This window comes from Pristiophorus japonicus, chromosome 18, assembly GCF_044704955.1.
Source record: "Pristiophorus japonicus isolate sPriJap1 chromosome 18, sPriJap1.hap1, whole genome shotgun sequence".
In the NCBI taxonomy this organism is placed as follows: domain Eukaryota; kingdom Metazoa; phylum Chordata; class Chondrichthyes; family Pristiophoridae; genus Pristiophorus; species Pristiophorus japonicus.
Window position 1 is genome coordinate 27,011,742 of NC_091994.1, and position 26,954 is coordinate 27,038,695.

General features: G+C 41.7%; 1 protein-coding gene across 1 annotated transcript in view; it reads right to left on the reverse strand.

Annotated features, from left to right (window-relative positions):
* The window catches only part of unc13a (unc-13 homolog A (C. elegans)), a 471,750-nt gene that overhangs the window by 121,745 nt on the left and 323,051 nt on the right, over positions 1-26,954 (reverse strand). Inside the window, exons 19-21 of the mRNA XM_070859800.1 lie at positions 11,970-12,085; positions 10,085-10,248; positions 8,337-8,487 (exon numbers count right to left, since the gene is read on the reverse strand). Coding sequence (XP_070715901.1) covers positions 8,337-8,487; positions 10,085-10,248; positions 11,970-12,085 — 431 coding nt within the window. The remainder of the gene's footprint in view (positions 1-8,336; positions 8,488-10,084; positions 10,249-11,969; positions 12,086-26,954) is intronic.

Here is a 26,954-nt window from a genome sequence, read left to right on the forward strand (position 1 = left end):
AGAGTGGGGCAGAGAGAGAGAGTGGGGCAGAGAGAGAGAGTGGGGCAGAGAGAGAGAGGAGTCAGAGAGAGAGGAGTCAGAAAGAGAGAGGAGTCAGAGAGAGAGGAGTCAGAGAGAGAGTGGGGGAGAGAAGGCAGAGAGAGAGAGTGGGGGAGAGAAGGCAGAGAGAGAGAGTGGGGAGAGAGTGGCAGAGAGAGAGAGTGGGGAGAGAGTGGCAGAGAGAGAGGGAGAAAGAGAGAGACTGGCGGAGAGAGGGGAATAGAGACTGAGAGGAGGCAGAGTGAAAGAGGGAACTCAGGAAGAGGTCAGGAACTCAGTGGGTCAGGGAAGGAGGGTAAAGTGCATAAAGAGCACAGTGGGGTTAGGGGAAGACCGTCATCCATGTTTAAAGTGGGGGTGAGAGCAAGAATGTGATCCAGATGGTAAAATGGATAGCGTTCTTCCAACCCGATCCCCTTTACACTTTCTCCCTCTCTTCCCCCAACACCTGGTTTATTTCTCAGAAAGCTCGGTGTGTGTGGCAAGTGACATCATTGGACTGGCGGAGGAGCGGCGAGGGGTCGTGGCGGAGGAGCGGCGGGAGGTCGTGGCGGAGGAGCGGCGGGAGGTCATGGCGGAGGAGCGGCGGGAGATCGTGGCGGAGGTGCAGCAAATGAGGGTATGGGGCTCAGAAGAGCCGAGGACCCAGGGGCAGCACGGGCCTGCCCACACTGCAATATGTGTGGGCACTAGGTCCGTGCAGCAGAGCAGGTCTCCAGTCGTCCTGGTTCAACCCTTGCCACTGGATAAAGGCCTAGTTCTGTCAAGCCCGTGTGGTGGCTGGTGTGCAGCGGTCACCACACGTTAAAAAAATCCATGCACAGGCATCTTCTACCCTTCAACTGGAGTTCAGGACTGGAATATCGGGTCCTTCATTGAAACACCTATGAACTCATGTGGAAGCAAGTCATCCTCATTCGAGGGACCGCCTATGATGATGATGATGATTATCTATGGACACTTGTTTCAGGAATACCCAAGATGCAATTATGGAATGACTTTTCATGTTGTGTTTCCTGCCAGTTACATGGCAACAAAGTAATATACATTCAAGAAGCCATCAGGGAAGCCATGTTTTAGTGACAGGCTTCCCAAATATCTTAGGATTACATAAAATAAACAGCTGCTGAGATTGATAGAAAGATTTGTTTTCCATATAACTAGCTAGAGCACCACAATCATCCACACAGTGAAGATGTTCTTCTATCTCAAATTTCTGGAGGAAAATATAAATCTGAGAACACATGATCCTTTACTTCACCTCAGCCACTATGAATACCCAACAGTTCATCTTCTGTTACAGAAATTTGCCCCAGTATAAATGAGAGTGAGATTGGTCACATGGCTGATGTCCAAGATGTCAGAAAATATCTTAAAAGGTAATTCTAAATAATTTTTCCCAGCATGCCAGCGGTGTACAAAGGATCAGATCTATGGAAGAATGAGAATTACACAAGAACAATCAGAAATGCAGTCCTTGCAAATTTGGCAAGACATATTTGGCTGTCTTAAACCTCGATAATAGTGATTTATTTTGTCGTCAGTATGGATTATTAGTCCCAGCTATCAGGGACCTCAGGTTTCAGGGTGTCAAAATAATTCATACTTTACATTCGATTTTCTCCCAATACATACATTGTTTTCATTGCAAATTTTGAGACTCAAGCCACAAAGTAACAAAGAATGTTAATCTTAAACTACCAAATTCAGTGACTAAAGTAGTTAATTAACATTTATTTTGATGGTATGCAATTCATATATTATTCATTTTAACAGGTCATGTGCCAAGAAGTATTGTGTCTTTATAAATTATTACTCTAATTTTCAGAATGATTACTGTGCATTTTCAGTAGCTGTATAAATCCAGATAGAATAGAATGCAAATCAGCTATAAAATTTTAATTAACCTTTCTAAACACCTATATTTTTACAGCACATTGATTTAAATCTTAATGTGTGGGAGGAAGGGTCTATAAAATCATAACAGCTAATTGGTTATTTTACTGGGAACTAATTTACAAAGTGACTGTCAGTAAAGTCATAATGTGGGTGGTAGGGCAGTCAGTAAATGGCTATAAGATTTATCAGCTGACAAACAATGGTTTGGGACATCAGCAGAACACATTATTCTATATGTAAGCCAATTTCAGATTCTATTATAATATAAAGTTTACAATATATAAATATTTTTTTCCCAATATTATAACCCACTTTTAATGGTACATAGAATCTTGAACATAGGGAATTATCTATTCAATTCTGGAGCCCAAATTCAAATCCAGCCGAGACTAATAGAAATCAAGCTTCCTCTCTCTACTTATCTGCAAGGATCCGAAGTAGAAAGGCATTTGGGCATTATCAACCCAGTTTCTATTGTCCAGAGATCAGCATAAAATTATTCAGAATCTGGCATGAAATTTGGAATCTTATTCAGAGGTCATAGCAATGGCTGGTGTGAGAAAGTGGACAGCCTCACACTGGTGCAGTGAAATTGGGGTAAGTGTACAGGGACTCTTATTGTGCAAATACCCATATTACACTAGGTGATACAATTGGAAAAATGTTCCACTGAACACAACTCCAGGTTCTAGGTATGTGAACAGCATGATATAATCTGTTCTTTAAGATTTTCCATAAAAAATAAAGAGCACTGGAATTAAGATCCAGCAGCTAAAGAAGGATTTAATGTGAATGATTGTGTACTTAATTATCATAAGAAATTCTCAAGTGTTTCATATTCTTAATATACCAGCAGATCTCTCATCATATTGTTCACAGTAGACTGGAGGACATGCTGTTTTATAAGAACAGTATCATTATGCCATATATAATGCATTGTGAAATATGCTGCTAAGTGCATCCCTTCAAAGCCTTGCAGTGTTGTTGTTATGCTTCCTCGGTCAATTGGAAAAAAATCACATTTTGATAGATCCTCAGGGCAATTAGAGGTCAGATTACTTTTTACTTTTTTAAAAAAAAAGTGTAACTTCTGAAATCAAATAGAAAGCATTTTGTATTGTTGGGAAGATTATCTGTACATTCAAAATGATCAGCCAGCTTTTAAAACATTTTTTTCAAGTGCAACACAGAAATGTTCTTGTCTGACATCTGAATGATGGATGCATCTCAAATATATTAACAATCTCCTTAATGTTGCTGGCGGTGAGTTAGAGAAGTTGCTTTAAAAAAAAATAAGGGCAGCGTTGTGTAATGCAATGTATTATGATTTATGCCAATTTGAATATGAAATTCTGTTTTTAATTGCATGCTATTATAGCAGTGTTTTGGGGGCTAACTTCCACAGCTCTGACTATTTTCCATGCAAACTTTGAATGAATGGCCTTGATTATTATTAGATGTTTCTTAAGATATATAAAATTTAATACTTTAGGGCCTAGGCTATACAGGAAAATGACGAAAAGTTATCTGCAGTTCCAGCTGGTGAGGAGTAGATTGAGGATGGATGGGATTCAGCAGTAGTGGGTGGGTCCTGGGTCTAAGTATTATTGAGGGCGTAGTGTTAAATTTAACAGACTGGGGTGGGACTGTTGAGTTTAGTAGTGCTGGAGCCTGGCAAACTGTTGTGGAGAGGGATGAGCACAGGGGGTAGATTTAGCAACAGTTGATAGTAAAGCATGGGGGTGGGAGTGGAGAAGATGTGGTTGTTTGGCTGTGGTAGTGAGGGAAGTGTGAGGAGAAGGCATGGATGTACAGAGCAAGGATCTGTAAAAAGTGGTAGGAAAGCAGGAAGAAATGGGGGAAAAGAATGGGTTTTGGGTGGCATAAGAGAGTGGCAAAGGGCAAGGAGTGGGAAGGCATGGGTGCTCAAGATGGGAAGAGGTACGAAGAACAGTGGGGGGGTGAAGAGAGAGATATGTACATTTGAGGTTGGTGGGGTAGAGAACAGGGGCGAGGAGTGAAGGAGAATGAATCTGTTAGCTTTCAATTTCCCTCCCTCCCTCTCTCATTCTTGGGAAGTATGTTAATCGACGCGGTCCCAGCCTGCAAGACCATCAACAAGCCGGGGCCATTGGAGGGAGCAGCGTGCGACAGCCCGGCCTGGAAATCGGCGCGGTCCCGGCCTGCAAGACCATCAGCAGGCCGGGGCCATGAAAGGGAGCAGCGTGCGGCGGCATACCACTGCAGGGAGCAGCGCGTGCTGCTGCAGGAGAGTAACGGCTACAAAGCCAGGTCGCTGATTGCACAGCAGGAGGGGCAAAGGAGCAGCAAGAGTCTGTAGAGGGAAGTGACCGGGGCCCAGGAAAGGCGTGAATCTGGGGTCCAGAAGAGGCGAGGGCCCAGGGGCAGCATGGGCCAGCCCACACTGCGATATCTGTGCATGTCGGTCTCTGCAGCAGAACTGGTCTCCAGTTAGTCTTGGGTAATCCTCGCCACTGGACCAAGACCTACCTCTGTCAAGCCCGTGTGGTGGCTGGTGTGCAACGGCCACCACACATTAAAAAAAATCCAAGCACAGGCATCTTCCACTCTTCACGATGTAGTTCGGGATCTGGAATATTAGGTCCTTCATTGAAACACCTGTGAACTCATCTCTTTTTGGCGTGGAAGCAAGTCATCCTCACTTCGAGGGACTGCTTATGATGATGTTAATTAAAGCATTTGGAGCTCCGGGTTTCGGCACGGAGTGGGGTGAAAGGCAGCATTCAGGTCTGCCTCTCGTTGAGACACCGACAGGAGTTTGGACTTTTGCCCGATACGTCCGCCTGGAAGTGCGTCTGCAATAACCGCCTGGGAAATTAATGCAGTCCAGCCATGCTGGCAGCACAGAGGAAGGTAAAGTACACCAATGATAAGTGCGAGTGTTTGTCCTTTTAATTTTTTAGAGATTTGTGTTGCGGTGGCGTGGGCAATGTTTTGGGAATGTTTTTGTGGGTTTTTTTTTTATAAAGGTATCCCCCGCAGGCCTCTCTCAGAGCACACACAACCCGGCACTTTAATTTGCGAATTTCCCATCCTTGCGTCACGAAAAGTGTATAACGCCTCCCTTAACACTGAGCCCCCTGACGCAGGGCCCAGATGCCGAAACTTCCTTACCAAAGCGGAAACTATTCCCGTCTCCATTTTCGTCCCAAAAACCGAAAAGCCTAAAATCCAGCCTTTGGAGCTTCAACATCAAGGATTTCGCCAAAGCTCTGGGAAGTTATTGAAAGGAAAATTCCACCCTGCACTTTAAAAAGAATGTTGCTGCCCCAAGGCAGGTGGGGTAGAAATAATTTGGGGGAAGCCATTCCTCTTAAACTAGAAACACTTTATATAGTAAGAAATTCCCCAAGGTTGTGGGGAAGCCATTTAGAGAATCCTATCTTTGCACTTTAATAGTCATTTCCCACAAGGAACTCCGCTAATCAAGGGCAAAATTCAAGTAGTGTCACGTCAGAGTAGGGGAAAAGCTTCAATGGAAGTGTGTGGGACCCGGTTTGGTTGGGAAAGGTATGATTTTGGGGGAGGGGGAAATAGGCCCAAGGCTAGAACGAATTAGTGTATAGGGGTCAAGACTGGATAACTAATGATGCTTGGGTTGGGGAGATCAGAGTAGGCATTACTATGGAAAATAGGGGTGTGGTCAGCCTGATTTTCAAAAATTCAACTGAGCTGCAGAGGCAGGATGAAGAAACTGGCTGGGAATGGATAGCATTGGTCCACAACCTGAAATGAAAACAGTCAGGGTGGATGGGAGGGTGCCTGACCCTAAACTTCAACTGGGTGGCTGTAGTAGTGAGTGCTATCATAATAAGGAGCAAGCAGGGCAGCAAGGAGAAATGTTAATCCCAATGTGCCTGGTCATCTTCAGCTGGAACATGTAACATGGTCCTCTCCAGCATTAAAGTACTATCTGTTTCATGTTGCTTTCCAGCATTCACCAACCCTTAACCATATCCAGGCTGTGACACTCACCAGATCCCTCCCTCTTCATTTGAATCTTGAACCTGCCTGTATCCCTGGCTGAATCTCTCCTCTGCCACATCCTGATTGGTTCACCTTCTGCTTTCTCTTACTGGTAGGTTTGCCTTGTTGGTTATTTTCACAAGACCTCAGTAGTTTCTCATCAGCTGTTCTCTAGCATCATTCGTTACTTTGATTCATACCATCCTTCCTTCCTGAATCTGGTTTGTTGCTGTTTTACTTTAAAGCAATCAACATATTTGATAGGGACAATGCTACAGGAATTAAGTGGCACTTTCAGTTATTGAATGATGACTTTTAAGATATACTAGCAGTTGCATTGCTCACTGTGAATCAGAGCTTTAAAAACAGAGACGTTATGCCAGAGAAGTATTTCCATGGGCACAGATTTAGCAACACTGGGGGAAGCCCTGGGATCTAGGAGCTCTGGGAAGGGCTCCATCAGCCTTCTCTCCCAACCTGTCAATTCCCCTCTTTGCAAATTGTGTCTGATTTGACAGGCTTGAAATCAAATTATGTTTAAAGACATGGTGCATCATTATGTAATATAAACCACAAAAAATTTAAAGTGCTATTTATTCAATTTTTCAGTTCATTAAACTAAGTGATTGTGTCAGGTGGTTTTAAAAAGTGGAGGGTCAATCATAGAAAGCTGAATATTTCCTGCATGTCATAAAACTGTGCTGTGCACTTGAGGGAAGAGCCCTTTGTATCGGGTATTTTATACTGGCACAATAGTGCTACAAAGTTGATCCAGAACATTGGTCCCTCGTATGGAGGATGACTTGCTTCCACACCAAAAAGGGATGAGTTCACAGGTGTTTCAATGAAGGACCTGATATTCCAGGTCCCGAACTACATGTTGAAGGGTGGAAGATGCCTGTGTGTGGATTTTTTTTAATGTGTGGTGGCCGTTGCACATCAGCCACCACACGGGCTTGACAGAGCTAGGTCATGGTCCAGTGGCAAGGATTAACCAAGATGACTGGAGACCAGCTCAGCTCTAGAACATTAGATGGACATTGACAGTGTTGAGTGCTTTTGTGCTGGAAAGATGGCTCCCTCATATGTGCCAGTTCTATTCTGCATAAGAATTTGTTCTAATTAAAAGTAGCACAGTTTCACCAGTATACCATGGAGGTTCCTTCATGGGCACAAACCAAAGTTAGACATGGAATTGAGGCCAATGTCATGTCCATTTTGCCAATGCCAAGTTACGTCCAAGCATCCCCCCCCAATCTTATTAGAATATACCCAACCCTAAAATGGGTGTAAATCAGTAGAAACAATTGGGGCCCAAGGAAAGCACTGAACCCACACCGTTTTTTTGTTCTTTAAAAATGAAAATTGAAGTTTCAACTGATTTAACTACCATTCATGACTATCTGGCATAGCATGTTTGGGAACCTGCAATCAAGGAAGCTTTTCAATTTTTAATGTGACTTATACATATGCTAGAAAAATGCTTTAAATAAACAGAAAATACAGAGCAGGTCTCAGTGAGGATAAATGGGGGAAAAACATTAATAAAATTGCAATAAAACACTAGAAGGATGACTTTCTTTCGTGCTGCACCTGAAAATCTGGACCCCCGAGCAAGCACAATAGGAGCTGCCAGTTTTATGGTTAGAGATTCGTTTGAGCATCGGGTGTGATAGACGGCTATAAAAGATCAAGGAAGCCTGGCGTACTGTAATTACGCCGTAACTCACTTATGCCCAAAATTCCGCAATCATTTAAGCCATGCAATTGGACTGCAGCCAGATTACATGTATCTGGGCGCAAACGTCGAGGAAACTCTAGGCCATGGTGTGCAGATAATGAGACCACAATTTGTCATGTCTAGTATTCTCATTTTGTATGTCTTGATCTCATTACCGATTAGATGATTTGAAAACAATTATTAATGCAGTGCATAGCAAGAAACATTATATTAGGCAATACTTCAGATGACTTCCATAATTAAAAGTGTGAATTATTATAACACTATTAAATACAATCATTTCCTATGTACAGTAGGAGTGAGATAGATTAACATCTCAGTTTTTAACTCTAGCCGTTCTGGAAGTGGATAGATACAAGATAAAGGCCCCCGTTAAAAATAGTTTTCGATTAACAAATTCTGACATCCGTTATACTGCTCTAATAATTAAGGCTGTACATTTTCCATGGAATTTTGGTTCAAATTTCACAGTCCTTGCAGTCAGAAAAGAAAAATTGCATACAAGCTAATTTCAATCTTGCTGCCTGATATCAGGTTTAATGAAGTCCTTGTCAATGAAATTAGAGGTGAATTTTCTAAAACATCACAGATGAATTACTGAGAATCAACGTAAAATGTGAAAAATTACTGTCCTGTTAATAATACATACCCCAAAATTGGAGGCTGAAAAACGATCAGAGGCAGATACATTGGTAGAGGCAGTGGTATGCGCATAGTAAGCATTGATATTTGCCAACAAAGTGCTCATTACAGCTGGTACTCCAGGGCACATGTACTTTGAAGACAAGCAGGCAAAATGCCTATAAAAGCATAATAGAAATACAACAGTTAGAGGCAATAGCAAGTTTTTCTAAATTTAAATTTATATTTCAAATATACAGAATCTATTGAAGATAAATGCACTTCCAATAGTTGTTTTAAATTATGAATAGCTGAGCTATATCATTTGAAACCTGAAAAATCCCAGTTATGTGCTATCTGTGCTAAAATAATCTCAGTTGGGTCTGTGATAAGTGGCACTACAATTGGCCTCAGTGTGCTAGGGTAAAGGCAAATATTTAGCTGTCCATTGGTCTCTCTTGGTGATGCACACATGGACACTGTGCTGCTCCCTATCATAGCCTACTGACACTTACTAACAAGACGAATAATGGGCAATGTGCAAGGAACTAGATGGTGCGTTGATCATACCTATAAGCCAGCAAAACAGTCAACACCTTCAAAACAGGTGTACAGTGGAGAACAATTGGCAGAGAAAGTTACTAAGAAAAGAGCAACTGCAACAGAAATATTAAGCGAGTGATGGCTAGAGCTGCCAAGCTATCGAGTAGTGATTTGCTAAATATATGAAACTAGGGGCTGGATTTGCACCAACTTTGCGACCGGGTTTTCACTGCGATTTTGACCCCCCGCGGCGAAAATCCGGTCGGTGGGATCCTCGGGCACCTCTTTGCAGCGACGCTTCCACGTACCGCTGGGGAAAGGAGCGCCGACGTGCAACGACACAGACCGGGTTTGCGTCACACTTTCGGCACCCTCCCGACCCTTACGCCACGCCCAGAATACCAACAGGGTCAAACCTGTCGGTGCAGTCCTAGCAGCAGAGGTAAGTATGAAGACCTGCAAAAAGGTAAATTAAGTTTTTTATTCTTTAATTATTTTTCAGTGATTTAGTAGGTAAGGGTTTTTTGAATGTTTTTTTTTGTTTTTTGCAATTTTTTTCTCCCCCGTCCCAAGGCCTCTCTCGCAGCGTTACTGTCCCCAGACTAAAGTTGCCGAAACCCGTGGTTTGCGCAGCGAATCGTCATGCAACGCCAACTTTACCACAGATGTAAAGGCCGGAAGTTAGGCCTAAAAATGGTAGTGCAGCGAAAACGGTAATTCTGGTGTTTAACTACCGCTTTTGCTGAAAACCGAAGATCTAGCCCCATAGATAGAGAGTAGATCATTTTCATTGGCTCTATCGTTTTTGTCTATGCATGGCAAAAATTCATATGGCAAACAACAAACATTCCCTTAGCAACCATACTGCCAGGAATGACAGTCACATCTTTGGCAACCAATGATTTTGATTTCAGTGGTGTTAAGTGATCTCACATGCTTACAAACTGCATTCTTACTGAGGGACCTATTGGATACAATATTTATGATACCAATGGCATGAAGTGTCGTGATTTAAGAATAGTTCTTATTGGTTGTAGGATTGAAGATAAAATAGTAATATTTGTGAAAGTATTGACATATTTTACAATCCTCTGATTGGGCCTTGCTACAATATTTTTAATCACGGATGTGCTTGATTGAAGGGATAAACATTAGCGTTGCATTCTAATTGCCAGCATTGAATAGATCATTTCCCCATTCTTTCAAAAAGTACTAACTGAAACATAAACTTACGTCATAGCCTGATAAATGGATTCAACACCAAATCGCATTGCAAACTCATCCACTATTTCTTGGGCAGTTTCATCAAAATAAACCTTCCAGGCATCATCTCCCTTTGCATCTGGGATCTTCACCACTCCATTGTTTTGTATATCCGTCAGGTAGTGAAATTCATTCTGTATGTATAAGTATACAAAAATCATAACATTCTTTTGACAATGAATCACAACTAATGCTGCTTATACAAAATATAACTTGTTTGAAACTTTAACTAAGGCATTGTTATGCTATTGTAAGGGCTATTATTGTATCACTGGAATCATATTTTATATATGCATATATTGAAACAGCTATAAAACCACTGCCACACAGGACAAGATATATGTGGGAGAGCAGGAGAAAATGGATTGCTTTGTTCCTTCCAATTTGTGAAACTCTCCAGTGTATTAATGGAACAGTTACATTAACCAACCTCAACTAAATCTGGCTCTGAATATTGGCATAAATTGGGTGTGATATCAATTGTACAATCCAGTGAAAAATCTCAAGATTGTCACTAAAAACAAAAGCAAAATTTTAAGCTGAAGGAAATAGAGGATGAAATTCTCCAGGAAAAATCAAGCTTCAACAATACTATAATCACTATAAATTTAACATGTAACAATTGGCAGTTGATTTCAAGAAAACAAACCAAAATAAATATATAAATATATAAAAATAAAACCTTTTCATTTAATGCCATTTATACAAAAAGATAGGTAGAAGAATAACCCTAATCTATTCATTACTGCAATTAAAATTGTCAGAGATTCAATAAGCTGATGGAAAAGGCCCATCTGGACTGCTCACATCCCAGAAAGCTCGAAGCATAACTTTGCAGTAAATCAGCCTACATCTCAATGGATTTATTAAAAAAACTGATATCAGGTATCCGTGACTTATAGAAAAGATGCTGTTTATGATTAAGTACAGTTTTTCAATGGGTTACATCCAAAGTAGATACACCACTGGGGGAAAAGACAGTAGCTGAAGATTTTAATCCTGAATTTTTCTTCCCTTGTGTTCTTAACAAACATAATGGCCCGGAATATGCAGTCAGTGGCCAAACAACGGCACTCGCCGTGACCTCGAAGAAAGCTGCCGACAAAGATATAGCGATCTCTGTGGCATCAATTTCAGCTCTCCCAAACTTTGTTTAAATCTGGCGCTAAATCAAGCGAATCTCCAGCGTCCAGTGATATCATTAAGCAGGCTGAACAGCCAATCACACTGAAGAATTCTCAGACAGTAAACCAGGAAGTAAAATGCACAAATTTTAATTTACTTTTTATAAATTTTTTTACAGAGAGCAAAATAAAGATTGTGTCATTCATATAGGATAAAAGGTAGAAATTGAAGTATCAAACAAACTTAAACAAAATATAAAAGCCATGCAATTCTTATTAATATTAATGGAAAGAATTGACATTCCACTCATAAAATTCAGGGCCAGAATGGTAGTTCAGCAGTCAATACACCATTAAAAACCCAGTTTCACCTCCTTCAATAAGACTTAACCTTTTTATTTTGGGCGGGAGGAAGGAGGTTTAATAGCAATATTCCAGCGTAATAGGGGAAGTTTTTGTCCTCAAGGATTGTTTGCCTGCACTGGGGAGTTCCACGGTGCAACCTGTGATGGAGCAGGGAATAATTGACTGAAACTTCTGGATTTTTGCGCTCATCTGTGCATGCGCTAAAACCTAAAGTCGCTGTCAGTTTCAGAGGGGTAATGACAGTTTCACCGTCATTACCGCCACAAATCCGGGCCAATATCTAGGATGTTTGCAAGACATCAATGGACTCCCCACTGGGGAGAAAACATGGACATTCATCTAATAACTCACAGCTAATCCATTACCTCATGTAGACACGTGTACTGAACATGGTAGGGTGCTACCTTCTCTTCTCCTTTTATCTCCACGCTAATATGTAACCGGATAGCACCAGACACTGCAGATCTGTCAGTACGCTTATCTGGATGTGGAAATTATCAACACAAAACAGAAAAAGAAGTGAAACATTATGAGTAAATTTCTAGCTAAGTTCTGAATCTAATTCTTCAGGCTTTAAAAAAAAAACAGAACAGGTTTGCACAGTAGCAAATAATTTCAAGACATGCAGCTCCCAACTAGACCAATAATTTATAATTTTACAATGAGAATCACAGGAATACAGCCCACCACTCGTTGCAAATTTATCAGCCTAATAAAATAACTTAAAGACCCACTTGTTTGATAACTGGAAACAAAAAAGATCAGTTAAAAATTGAAGAATTGATTTACAGCACAAATTCAGCACCTTGTAGCCCTGCTTCTTTGGCCTCTCGTCCTTTGGAGTGCAGCTCCCTGCTGGCAGCATGGGAGACATGATTTACCTTACAACTTTTAAATAGTTTTGATTAAGAATTACTCTGTATTCTTACATCGTGGAACACTTATTTAATCCTTGTTTTAAATAATACATACAAATAGATCCACATAAAGCAAAATATGAGCATAAACATTACTCAGGTGCTGTCTTAACTCAACAAAGAGCTGAGTGTGCATTTCAGTGCACCCGTAGCACATTTCCTTTCAGTAGAAGTTTTGATATTAGAACAAAGCTCGATTTTACAGAATATCTTTTTCTTCACAGTTCTCATCAGAGGATTTTTTTTTTTGCAACAACATCCTAATATTTGTCAAAGTAATGCTCCAGTTTCTTCTTCTTTCAGGAGATTGTACAAAAGACAGAAGAAGTCGTGGAGAACAAATGAAAGATAAATAAAGAGGCAGCTGACTCGACAGAAACTGGGTTAACAAATATGTTGCCTCTGTCAAATTCACACAAGCTTTTTAATAGCTTTTGTGATTTTAAGGAGGCTGACACAGCTGAAACAATATAATAAAATTTTTACAGTGACCTAATAAAGGGTTTAACATTCCTAATGACACCAGCTGGGCAGGACCGGAACCAATGTCCTAGGGGGAGTGTTTGCTAGTGCTGTTGGGGAGGTTTTAAACTGATATGGCAGGGGGATGGGAACCAATGCAGGGAGACAGAGGGAAACAAAAAGGAGGCAAAAGCAAAAGACAGAAAGGAGATGAGGAAAAGTGGAGGGCAGAGAAACCCAAGGCAAAGAACAAAAAGGGCCACTGTACAGCAAAATTCTAAAAGGACAAAGGGTGTTAAAAGAACAAGCCTGAAGGCTTTGTGTCTTAATGCAAGGAGTATCCGCAATAAAGTGGATGAATTAACTGTGCAAATAGATGTTAACAAATATGATGTGATTGGGATTACGGAGACGTGGCTCCAGGATGATCAGGGCTGGGAACTCAACATCCAGGGGTATTCAACATTCAGGAAAGATAGAATAAAAGGAAAAGGAGGTGGGGTAGCATTGCTGGTTAAGGAGCAAATTAAGGCAATAGTTCGGAAGGACATTAGCTTGGATGATGTGGAATCTATATGGGTAGAGCTGCAGAATACCAAAGGACAAAAAACGTTAGTGGGAGTTGTGTACAGACCTCCAAACAGTAGTAGTGATGTTGGGGAGGGCATCAAACATGAAATTAGGGGTGCGTGCAATAAAGATGCAGCAGTTATAATGGGTGACTTTAATATGCACATAGATTGGGTTAACCAAACTGGAAGCAATACGGTAGAGGAGGATTTCCTGGAGTGCATAAGGGATGGTTTTTTAGACCAATATGTCGAGGAACCAACTAGGGGGGAGGCCATCTTAGACTGGGTGTTGTGTAATGAGAGAGGATTAATTAGCAATCTCGTTGTGCGAGGCCCCTTGGGGAAGAGTGACCATAATATGGTGGAATTCTGCATTAGGATGGAGAATGAAACAGTTAATTCAGAGACCATGGTCCAGAACTTAAAGAAGGGTAACTTTGCAGGTATGAGGCGTGAATTGGCTAGGATAGATTGGCGAATGATACTGAAGGGGTTGACTGTGGATGGGCAATGGCAGAAATTTAGAGACCGCATGGATGAACTACAACAATTGTACATTCCTGTCTGTCGTAAAAATAAAAAAGGGAAGGTGGCTCAACCGTGGCTATCAAGGGAAATCAGGGATAGCATTAAAGCCAAGGAAGTGGCATACAAATTGGCCAGAAATAGCAGAGAACCCAGGGACTGGGAGAAATTTAGAACTCAGCAGAGGAGGACAAAGGGTTTGATTAGGGCAGGGAAAATGGAGTACGAGAAGAAGCTTGCAGGGAACATTAAGACGGATTGCAAAAGTTTCTATAGATATGTAAAGAGAAAAAGGTTAGTAAAGACAAACGTAGGTCCCCTGCAGTCAGAATCAGGGGAAGTCATAACGGGGAACAAAGAAATGGCGGACCAATTGAACAAATACTTTGGTTCGGTATTCACTGAGGAGGACACAAACAACCTTCCGGATATAAAAGGGGTCGGAGGGTCTAGTAAGGAGGAGGAACTGAGGGAAATCCTTATTAGTTGGGAAATTGTGTTGGGGAAATTGATGGGATTGAAGGCCGATAAATCCCCAGGGCCTGATGGACTGCATCCCAGAGTACTTAAGGAGGTGGCCTTGGAAATAGTGGATGCATTGACAGTCATTTTCCAACATTCCATTGACTCTGGATCAGTTCCTATGGAGTGGAGGGTAGCCAATGTAACCCCACTTTTAAAAAAAGGAGGGAGAGAGAAAACAGGGAATTACAGACCGGTCAGCCTGACATCGGTAGTGGGTAAAATGATGGAATCAATTATTAAGGATGTCATCGCAGTGCATTTGGAAAGAGGTAATATGATAGGTCCAAGTCAGCATGGATTTGTGAAAGGGAAATCATGCTTGACAAATCTTCTGGAATTTTTTGAGGATGTTTCCAGTAGAGTGGACAAGGGAGAACCAGTCGATGTGGTATATTTGGACTTTCAGAAGGCTTTCGACAAGGTCCCACACAAGAGATTAATGTGCAAAGTTAAAGCACATGGGATTGGGGGTAGTGTGCTGACATGGATTGAGAACTGGTTGTCAGACAGGAAGCAAAGAGTAGGAGTAAATGGGGACTTTTCAGAATGGCAGGCAGTGACTAGTGGGGTACCGCAAGGTTCTGTGCTGGGGCCCCAGCTGTTTACACTGTACATTAATGATTTAGACGAGGGGATTAAATGTAGTATCTCCAAATTTGCGGATGACACTAAGTTGGGTGGCAGTGTGAGCTGCAAGGAGGATTCTATGAGGCTGCAGAGCGACTTGGATAGGTTAGGTGAGTGGGCAAATGCATGGCAGATGAAGTATAATGTGGATAAATGTGAGGTTATCCACTTTGGTGGTAAAAACAGAGAGACAGACTATTATCTGAATGGTGACAGATTAGGAAAAGGAGAGGTGCAACGAGACCTGGGTGTCATGGTACATCAGTCATTGAAGGTTGGCATGCAGGTACAGCAGGCGGTTAAGAAAGCAAATGACATGTTGGCCTTCATAGCGAGGGGATTTGAGTACAAGGGCAGGGAGGTGTTGCTACAATTGCACAGGGCCTTGGTGAGGCCACACCTGGAGTATTGTGTACAGTTTTGGTCTCCTAACCTGAGGAAGGACATTCTTGCTATTGAGGGAGTGCAGCGAAGGTTCACCAGACTGATTCCCGGCATGGCGGGACTGACCTATCAAGAAAGACTGGATCAACTGGGCTTGTATTCACTGGAGTTCAGAAGAATGAGAGGGGACCTCATAGAAACGTTTAAAATTCTGACGGGGTTAGACAGGTTAGATGCAGGAAGAATGTTCCCAATGTTGGGGAAGTCCAGAACCAGGGGACACAGTCTAAGGATAAGGGGGAAGCCATTTAGGACTGAGATGAGGAGGAATTTCTTCACCCAGAGAGTGGTGAACCTGTGGAATTCTCTACCACAGAAAGTTGTTGAGGCCAATTCACTAAATATATTCAAAAAGGAGTTAGATGAAGTCCTTACTACTAGGGGAATCAAGGGGTATGGTGAGAAAGCAGGAATGGGGTACTGAAGTTGCATGTTCAGCCATGAACTCATTGAATGGCGGTGCAGGCTAGAAGGGCCGAATGGCCTACTCCTGCATCTATTTTCTATGTTTCTATGTTTCTAATAAGCATTAATAAGTGTTTGCTCCTTGATAACTACAAAAAGGAGCCTAATGTGACAGTTCAGCACTTGATTCTTGGTCTAGTTTATTGCCAAATCCAAAAGAGTTTATTTTTGAAATTTATGAGGTAGGAATTGTGGTCGGAGGCTTCCCGCGGATGGATCCTCCGACCTGCAAAAAATCTACGAATTTACTTGGTGGTCCGGGATGTTTGTAGATCTGCGGTCCTAGGCCTCTCTGGGTACACGCGGGTAGAGGACTACATATCCCGGGTGCTTGCGAACCGCATGCGTCTCTATCCTTTGCAAGCGCCCCTGGGATCACTTGGGCTTGCAAAACCAATACACGAAGGGAATCTCCATTCATACTTATGGGGTTTCCATTTGCATGGAAACCCCATAACTACGAATGGGAATCACTTAAAAAATGCACGAACACGTGAAATAAATTTTAAAAAACATCTTGAGGCCAAGTTCAGATCAGCCATGATCTTATTGAATGGCAGAGCAGGCTCAAGGGGCCAGATGGCCTACTCTAAGCTCCTATTTCTTATGTTCTTATATTACATATTTAAAATTAATTGAAATGCCATTTAATTAAATATTTTAAACAATTTATTTTACATGTTTACACGGGGCTAAAAATAACTTCTTATTGACAGGGTTTTTAATATATAAACGAGTGATCACATTTTATTTTTCTGTTTTTTTAAACTCTTACGCTTACCAGGCGTAAGAATTTCAAGCGCAAGTAGCCCAACTCTCTGCCCGCGAAAGCCATTTTCTTTTGGATTCGTACGATTTGTCAAGAGGATTCTTGACAAATCGCAATTTCCGGATTAAGCAGTGCATGCTTAAACCCGGAACTTGCGGGGTCCCTACGGGCGCGTGCGCACCTCATACACACCCGTGGGGGCCACAAATTCAGCCCTATATTTTTCTTTAACAGTTCAAGGAGAAAGAAACCTACCTATATCCAAACTGCAAATCAGCTACTCCCTCATATGTGGAAACAATTCAAAAAGCAAGGATGATGCTAAGATTTAGAGCGTTGAATTATGGAGAGAGACTGAAATGAATTGAGTTTTTTTCACCAGAGAAAAGAAGTTTGAGATGAGACCATAATCTAGGTTTTTAAAATACTAATAGAAGTGGATTTGTAAATGTAGGAAAATGATTTACTTTGTACAGAACCTAGAGGCCATGATCATTAAATTAACATGGTTAAGATTAGAAATAAGCTCTTCTCCCCCCACCAAAAGAGATGTGGATAAAGCAGTGCTGGTTAATATTATAAAATGGACAAATATGTGATTATGCATAGCTGTGCAAGTTAGCTGAAGCATAAATAAGTGTTTCTTTTTATTATGCCCGAATAAACACTCATATTGGTGTGGTAATAACTCGCCGTTTTTATTTCCAGGCCCTCTAGGACATTCCCGTCAAAGATCAACAAAAACAATACAACAGAAACTTTGGAGTGTAATTGCAAAAACATGCTTATTTCCATCGGACCCAACTAGTGGTCCGTTAACATGTTATTTTGTCAAACCATAGTGCCTTTGTGGCATGATGCACTTTATGTTTAAATATTACACAAAAATGATTTCAGGACACATTATGAGCTGTGATAGACAGAAGGTAAAATTAGCTTAAGTAATGAAAAAAGTAATTCAAAGGGCTAGAAATTCACAAGTCTGTCGATATTTGATAAATAATGTCATTTTTGTGAAGAAATAAGAACATTTTTTTTGCCATTTTTTAAGGGGGTAAGTTTGGCCAGAAAAAAACCGTCGTTAAAAAACGACGTTGCTGGAGGAATCGTGTTTAATACCACCTTTCTCTATAACTTTACAGCGAGGCTGATATTGCCAAAAATACAGGGGAGAAAACGCAAAAAAAATTTGCAAAAATAAAAAATATGAGAAAACATTCACAAAAGCCTTAAGAAATGAATCGCTGAAAAAAAAAATGTTTTTTAAAAACTTCAACTTACCTTTTTTGTAGGTTTTCTTACTTACCGACGTTCCTTAGGCTGCAACGCCTGCTTTTTCCATGTGTTGTTTTTTGACCCAAGTACAGGTTCGCCGAATGGCCAAATTTAGGCGTTCCTATTTTTAAGGTATGGCGATCCGGAAAATGGTGATATTTTGAAAACGCCATTCTTAAACTTTGGGGAATTTTGTGCACTTTATTTTAAGAACAAAAAAGCAGTTTTAAAGCCAAAAAAAACGCATTAAAACGTGCGTTAGGCTGACTAATTTCTAACCCAAAGTTTCTTACCATTTGAATGGGTCAAAGATTATGTCCTAACTCTTTAAAAAAAATAAACAGCAGTTCTGTTCCAGCAGGAACACTAAGCAGTACCACAACCTAATTAAAGATCATATATGCTGAGGAGAACCTGTCAGAAAATGTTCGTTTTTTTACATTACTTAAAGCATCTGTTTGAGCAAACGGAGTCACAGAAAGTGTGCCATCATTAAGTATTTGTTTGACTACTGTCTTAGATTGTTAATATGTGGTTTATTAACAGTCTGAGAGAAATGGACATGAATTATTTTAGATTCTTTGAATGGTATGTGTAAAACAAGTCCTTCTCTTCCAGAAGATACTCTCTCATCACTTTCTGTTGATGAAGCTATGCCCATTATAAACTAGACATTAAAAGTGAATTCTACTGTCAGGAAAATGTAATTAATAATGTGCTCAACCATGGAATTAAAAAAACAAAACTATTTTATAACCAAATCCCTCTCTAGTAAGTAGTTATAAATAACTTGGCAGCAGATTTTCACTCATTAGGCTAGATTTTCAAGTGCTTTGCGCTTTGGTTTCGACACAGAGCGGCGAGAAATGAGGTGGTAAGGTCTTCTGCGCCCCGACACGATTCTCCTGTCCCGTTTTGCAGCGGCGCTTAGAAGCACCGCTGCGAAGAGCTGCGCCAGGTGTGCAATGTTGTATAGCCATACAGATAGTCAAAGATTGCCCTAAGTGGAGGAAGTGCATCCGGGAGGGCGCTGAGCACCTCGAGTCTCATCGCCGAGAGCATGCAGAAATCAAGCGCAGGCAGCAGAAGGAGTGTGCGGCAAACCTTTCCCTCAACGACTATCTGTCCCACCTGTGACAGGGACTGTGGCTCTCATATTGGACTGTTCAGCCACCTAAGAACTCATTTTAAGAGTGAAAGCAAGTCTTCCTCGATTCCAAGGGACTGCCTATGATGAGGGTTATTTTTCTGAGTGCTGATAACCAAACATTCTGCAAAAAAATGCAACCATATTTCACTGACAACATTGTCAACCAATGAAATAAAAAGGAGGCTGTGTAGAAGTGAAAACTCACTAGATTTTGTTTATTACAGTACTGGCGACAGTCCCAAGGTTCAAGGCTCACCACTGATCCTTCTTCTCACTGGCCTCTATCTGACCTTTATAAACTCCACCCATCTCTTCCCAACCTGAGCCACACAAATCCTTCCACTTCTGGGCTCAACCTCATTTATGCCTTTCTTCTTCTTGTACCCCAGAGTTTCTTTCTGCTCAGACCCAGCCAGGCTCACCTCAGGCTCTGTACTTTGCTGCTTTCAGTTGCCAGGTAACAGAAAATTGACCCCATTTCATACCCAGTTTCACGAGGACCTTACATTCGGCTCCAATTTCCACATGGTTAGCTTTGCATTTCATCTCTGCTTGACTGCTCCACCCCGTGGCTCATGTCCCAGACTACTTGTGTTTAACGCCACAGCAGGTCTACTAGTCTATTTTAGAAAGGCGAGTGCATCTACCTCACTTACATCTATCTTTTGAAGGTTATTAAAATGTGATTGCCAGATTCTACTTAGTTAAATCAGTCCAATTGTTCAGGTTTGTTGAATTCTAATTTCATAACATTATTAAAACACTAAAAAAAGAGTTATTTCTTTCTTTAGCTTCTGACACAGAATACATAATTTCCCACAAAGGTTGTTGGGTGAGCTATTTCTACGCCACCGCCAGCTGCTAGATGATGGGCAAAAACAGTGCTAAACAACTTGCTCTCCAAGTGTTAAGTGTTCCTTGCTGGTCAGTGCCTCCCCGGAGTGGCCTATTGCGAATGAGGAACTCACAACTGGAGAATTTCTACGATACCCTACATAGCATAAAGTGCAAATACAGAAATACACAAGACCACTATGTCCCCGCCCCCACAACCTAGATATGCTGAGTTTGATATGTACTTATTTTATTTGCATATAAATGATTTTTTAATCATTTAGTTTAGACTAGAATTCTATTTATATTTACCGTACATGTACTTAAGTTCTTAGATTTACGTTCCTGTACTTAAGTTCTTAGATTGTTTAATAAACATTTCCATTTATTGGTAGTCCTAATAAGACTGAAGCTGTTTTCTCCATTACAAAAACAGGTAAATTAATTAAAATTCGATGTCATCAATAAAACTTGATTAAAATGATTTTGATGACTTTATATTGTATATTGTGTGTTGAACTTTGTAGATGTCATACAGACCAGCACATGATCTTTAATTTTTCTTTAAGCTTCTACACTACAGGCACACTCTTTAAAAATAAAAACCTGTATGGTAATGTATCTCGGGTCTTGTAGCATTTCCTTTTGACTGCCTTGATACCAATATTCAGATCCTAAAACAGTAACTGAAAAAGGAAATGAGAACAAATAAAAAGATGCAACATATTTTTAATAGCTTAACTCTTTGAGTTCTGCAAAATGCAATCTGCACCATTTTAAAAACTCTATAATTTCTATAGAGAATGCATGTACAATGTTTTCATGTCCCTCGGTTATATCCCTATAGTTTGCCATCTCGTCTTGTCCTAATTCAATTGGAAAGGTGGAGACTGTTCTGAGGTATTCACTTTTCCATGATCATCGTCATATTGCTCTGTACAACTATAGTATACTTTGGGGGTGAATGGGACAGATCGTGTGGGAAACTTTCACAGTACTTGATAAAGTAATGATAGCCAAATTTAGAACAGGTGTAATAAAGGGTGATTTTAATTATCCAAAGATAGACTGGGGTAAAAGTAATCTAAGTGACAAAAGAATTTTCTACAACATGATCATGACTGCTTTCTATGTCAGTACTTTTTTAATCCAATGAATAACGGGACAACGATGGATCTAATTCTTAGAAATAATTGGGACAAGTAGGTAATGTAAGGGTAGGGAAAATATCTGAAACAGCGACCACAACATAATTAGGTTCAATATACAAGATGAAAGGAGGGAACCAATGATAAAGGTGCCATACGGCAAACTTCAACAAGATTAAAATTAGCACAGATGAATTGGAAAGAAAAATTGGCAGAAAACAGTGGAGAATCAATGGGGACAGAGCAAAGATTTTCTACAAGGGGTAAAGGGGCTGGACCAAAATTGGTTTAAATTACCTCCTTTAGTGCTGCAACACTCCCTTAGTCCAAAATTCCAATTGGAAGTCAGAGCAGAAAAGGAATGAAATTTGGGCATAACCCTATTTATAGAATATGTACATAAATCACTAAAAGCTAGTGCATAGGTACATTCTTCAGTTGGACAGACCTTCGTCAGATCCCATCTGGAGTTCAGTTTTGAGTATTGCACCTCAGGCGGAATATATTGGTCTTAGACAGGGTGCACTGCAGATTTACCAGAATTTTTCCAGGACTTTTTTTTATTTGTTCATGGGATATCGGCATCGCTGGCAAGGCCAGCTTTTATTGCCCATCCCTAACTGCCCTCAAGAAGGTGGCACTGAGCTGCCTTCTTGAACCGCTGAAGTCCGTGTGGTGAAGGTACTTTCATATTGCTGCTAGGGAGGGAGTTCCAGGATTTTAATCCAGTAACTATCAAGGAACAGTGAGATACTTCCAAGTCAAGATGGTGTGTAACTTTGAGGAAAACTTGCAGGTGATGGTGTTCCCATGTGCTTGCTGCCCTTGTCCTTCTAGGCGTTAAAGGTCATGGGTTTGGGAGCTGCAGTCAAAGAACCCTTGGTGAACTGCAGCGCCAGTAGTAGAGGGATTGAATGTTTAAGGTGGTGGATGGGGTGCTAATCAAGCAGGCTGCTTTGTCCTGGATGGTGTCAAACTTCTTGAGCATTGTTGGAGCTGCACTTATCCAGGCAAGTGGAGAGTATTCCATTACACTCCTGACTTGTGCCTTGTAGATGGTGTAAAGGCTTTGGGGAGTCAAGATGTGAGGCTCTCGCCACAGAATATCCAGCCTCTGACCTGCTTTTGTTGCCACAGAATTTATGTGGATGGTCCAGTTAAGTTTCTGGTCAATGGTAACCCCCAGGATGTGATAATGGGGGATTCGGCAATGGTAATTCCATTGAATGTCACGAGCTACGGTTAGACTCTCACTTGTTGGAGATAGACATTGCCTGGTACTTGTGTGGCACGAATGTTACTTGTCACTTATCAGCCCAAGCCTGAATGTCGTCCAGGTCTTGCTGCATGCGGGCATGGACTGCTTCTTTATCTGAGGAGTTGCAAATGGAACGGAACACTGTGAAATCATCAGCGAACATCCCCACTTCTGACCTTATGATAGAGTGAAGGTCATTATTGAAGCAGCTGACATGGTTGGGCCGAGGACACTGCCCTGAGGAACTCCTGCAGTAATGTCCTGGGGCTGTGATGATTGACCAACAACCACAACCATCATCCTTTGTGCTAGGTATGACTCCAGCCAGTGGAGAGTTTTCACCCTAATCCTATTGACTTCAGTTTTTAGGGCTCCTTGATGCCACACTTGGTCAAATACTGCCTTGATGTCAAGGGCAGTCACTCTCACATCAGCTCTGGAATTCAGCTCTTTTGACCATTTTTGGACCAAGGCTGTAATAAGGTCTGGAGCCGAGTGATCCTGGCGGAACCCATAATTAACATCGGTGAGCAGATTACTGGTGAATAAGTGCTGCTTGATAGCACTGGCGATGACACCTTCCGTCACTTTGTTGATGACTGAGATTAGATAGATAGGGTGGTAATTGGATGGATTAGATTGTCCTGCTTTTTGTGGACAGCACATATCTGGGCAGTTTTCCACATTGTCGGATAGATGCCAGTGTTGTAGCTGTACTGGAACAGCTTGGCTAGAGGCACAGCTAGTTCTGGAGCACAAGCATGACAGCCGGGATGTTGTCGGGGCCCATAACCTTTGCTGTATGCAGTGCGCTCAGATATTCTTTGATATCACGTGGAGTGAATCAAATTGGCTGAAGACACGCTTCTGTGATGGTGGTGGGAACATCAAGAGGAGGCCAATATGGATCATCTGCTTGCCACTTCTGGCTGAAGATGAATGCAAATGCTTCAGCCTTGTCTTTTGCACTCACGTGCTGGGCTCTGCCATCATTGAAGATGGGGTTATTTATGGAGTCTCCTCCTGCAGTTAGTTGTTTAATGGTCCACCACCATTCACGACTGGATGTGGCAGGACTGCAGAGCTTTGATCTAATCCGTTGATTGTGGGATTGCTTAGCTCAGTCTATAGCATGCCGCTTCCGCTGTTTAGCATGCATGTAGTCCTGTGTTGCAGCTTCCCCAGGTTGGCACCCCATTTTTTGGTACATCTGGTGCTGCTCCTGGCATGCTCTTCTGCACTCCTTATTGAGCCAAGGTTGATCCCTTGGCTTGATGGTAATGGTAGAATGAGGGATATGCCGGGCCATGATGTTACAGATTGTGGTGGAATACAATTCTGCTGCTGCTGATGGGCCACAGAGCCTCATGGATGCACAGTTTTGTGCTGTTAGATTGGTCATGAATCTATTCCATTTAGCCCGGTGGTAGTGCTACACAACACAATGGAGGGTGGCCTCAGTGTGAAGATGGGACCTCGTCTCCACAATGACTGTGCGGTGGTCACTGTTACCAATGCGATCAGGGACAGATGCATCTGCGACAGGTAGATTGATGAGGATGAGGCCAAGTAGGTCTTTCCCCCGTGTTGATTGTCTTACCACCTGCTGCAGGCCCAGCCTGGCAGTTATGTCCTTCAGGACTCGGACAGCTCGGTCAATAGTGGTGCTACCGAGCCACTCTTGGTGATGGACATTGAAGTTCCCTATCCAGTGTATGTTCTGTGCCCTTGCTACTCTCAGTGCTTGTTCCAAGTGGAGTTCAACATGGAGGAGTACTGATTCATCAGCTGAGCGAGGATGGTAGGTGGCAATCAGCAGGTTTGACCTGAAGTCATGAGACTTCATGGGGTCCAGAGTCAATGTTGAGGATCCCAAGACTGTATACTACTGTGCCGCCACCTTTGGTGGGTCTGTTCTGCTGGTGGGACAGGACATACCCAGGGATGGTGATGGAAGTGTCTGGGACATTGGCTGAAAGGTATGATCCTGTGAGTACAACCATGTTAGGCTTGTTGTTTGACTAGTCTGTGGAACTGCTCTCCCGATTTTGGCACAAGTCCCCAGATGTTAGTGAGGAGGACATTGCAGGGTCGACTGGGCTGGGTGTGCCATTGTCGTGTCCATAGCCAGTCGTGTCCACTAGAGAGAGTGTACACAGGAGATTTAAGAGGAGGTTTCCTGGACTGGAGAATTTTAGCTATGAGGAAAGATTGGATAGGCTGGGGTTGTTTTCTTTGGAACAGAAGAGGCTGAGGGGAGATCTAATTGAGGTGTATAAAATTTATGAGGGGCCTAAATAGAGTGAATAGGAGGGACCTATTTCCCTTAGCAGAGAGGTCAATAACCAGGGGGCATAGATTGAAAGTAGTTGGTAGGAGGTTTAGAGGGGATTTGAGGATACCTTCTTTCACCCAGAGGGTGATGGGGGTCTGGAACTTCCTGCCCGAAAGGGTGGTAGAGGCAGAAATCCTCATAGCATTTAAAAAGTACTTGGATATGCACTTGAAGTGCCGTAACCTACAAGGCTAAGGACCAAGACTTGGAAATTGCGATTAGGCTGGATAGTTCTTTGTCGGCCGGCAAGGACACGTTGGGCCAAATGGCCTCCTTCAGTGCTGTAAATTTCTATGATTCTATGATAGCCCGTGCCGAGGTCGATGCTAGGTGGTCTGTCCGGTTTTATTCTTATTACTGTTTTTTGTAGCTTGCTAGGCCAATTCAGAGGGCATTTAAGAGTCAATCACATAGCTGTGTGTCTGGAGTCACATATAGGCCAGACCAGGTAAGGACAGCAGATTTCCTTTCCTAAAGGACATTAGTGAACCAGATGGGTTTTTACCACAAAGTGATAGTTTCATGGTGACCATTATTCATACTAGCTTTTTTATTCCAGATTTATTTAATCAACTGAATTTAAATTCCGCAGCTGCCGTGGTGGGATTTGAACTCGCTTCTCTGGATCATTAATCCAGGCCTCTGGATTGCTAGTCCAGTAATATAACCACTATGCAACTGTTCCCAATAAAGAGCTAAATTATGAGGCTTGTATTCCTTTGAGTTTAAATGGTTGAGGAGTAATCTAATTAATTGATTAAAATGATAAAGAGATTCCATTGGGTAGATACAGTGAAACTTCCGGTGGGGGAAATCCAGAACAAGAGGACATAAGTTTACAATTAGAGCTAGGCCAGTGAAATCAAGAAGCACTTTTTCACATAATTTGTAGTGGAAATCTGGAATTCTCCCCCAATAGATTGTGGATGTGGAATCAATTGATATTTGACTGAGACCAATAGATTTATTTTTAGGTAATGACATCAAGGGATATGGATCAAAAGGTGAGTAACTGTAGTTGAGGTACAGATTAACCATAATCTGTTTGAATGACAGCACAGGCTCGAGAGGCTGAATGGCATATTCCTGCTACTAAGCTCCTATATATTTCCTATTCCACTGAGATTCCGCCTCGCATAAAATGGCAAGTAAATTTTAGTGGAGAGGACCAATTTGCAAGACTTCCACCTACACTCCCCTACATTAAGGGGGCACATCTAGATGATTTCCAGACTATCCCAGCGACTCTGCCATTGTCTTTGTAAAGCCTCAATTGAACTCTCTCTTTCTATGCTAGCGATCCGATCCTTGGAATTTTAGATGGAGTCTGTGTCTTTCACTGCGTTTGCATTCAAGTCCCAACCCTTTGGTGGATTGGTGCTGTTGGAATTCTGGTCGCCATGATTCTCTATTTTATTGGCCATTGAACACAAGTCCACCAGTCTGCTGCCTCACCCACCCTAAACATGCTACAGTTTTGCACATGATTTGATTAATTCTTCTTCATTATAATTAGCATTGCCCAGCTAAAGAAAATAATGCTTTTTGTGTTGTATGGTAGAAGGCAGGGGTGCATTTTGAATTAAGCATTCAAAGTGTTAAGCACAAATAAAAAGTTTACAAGGCAGTTCATATTGAATTGAAATTAAAAATGGGTACAACATAACGATTACAAACATAAACTTCTGAAAGTGTAACTTTATTATAGCAGCATTAAATTTAAACTTGACCTGAAAATAGTTTAGATTTAGTCACTTTATACAGAAGGTGGTGAATGTGTGGACTATCCTTGGAAGGCAGTAGAGGGGGACTGTGTCCGTAAATTGAAGGAGTTGGATGAGTATTTGGCGACAGGAGCAAAGGGATGGTATGAGAGGGAATGACGTATAATGTTTTCTCAATTTTGGGAAAAGCCCGATTGACTGTGGCTGCCTTTTCTGGTTCTGTACATTCCTATGTAAAACTCGTTAAACATTTGTCATTTATTAGCCTCTGCATTTCAGCTTAAACTGTTGGAAGGAAAATGCAACAGAAATCATTATAT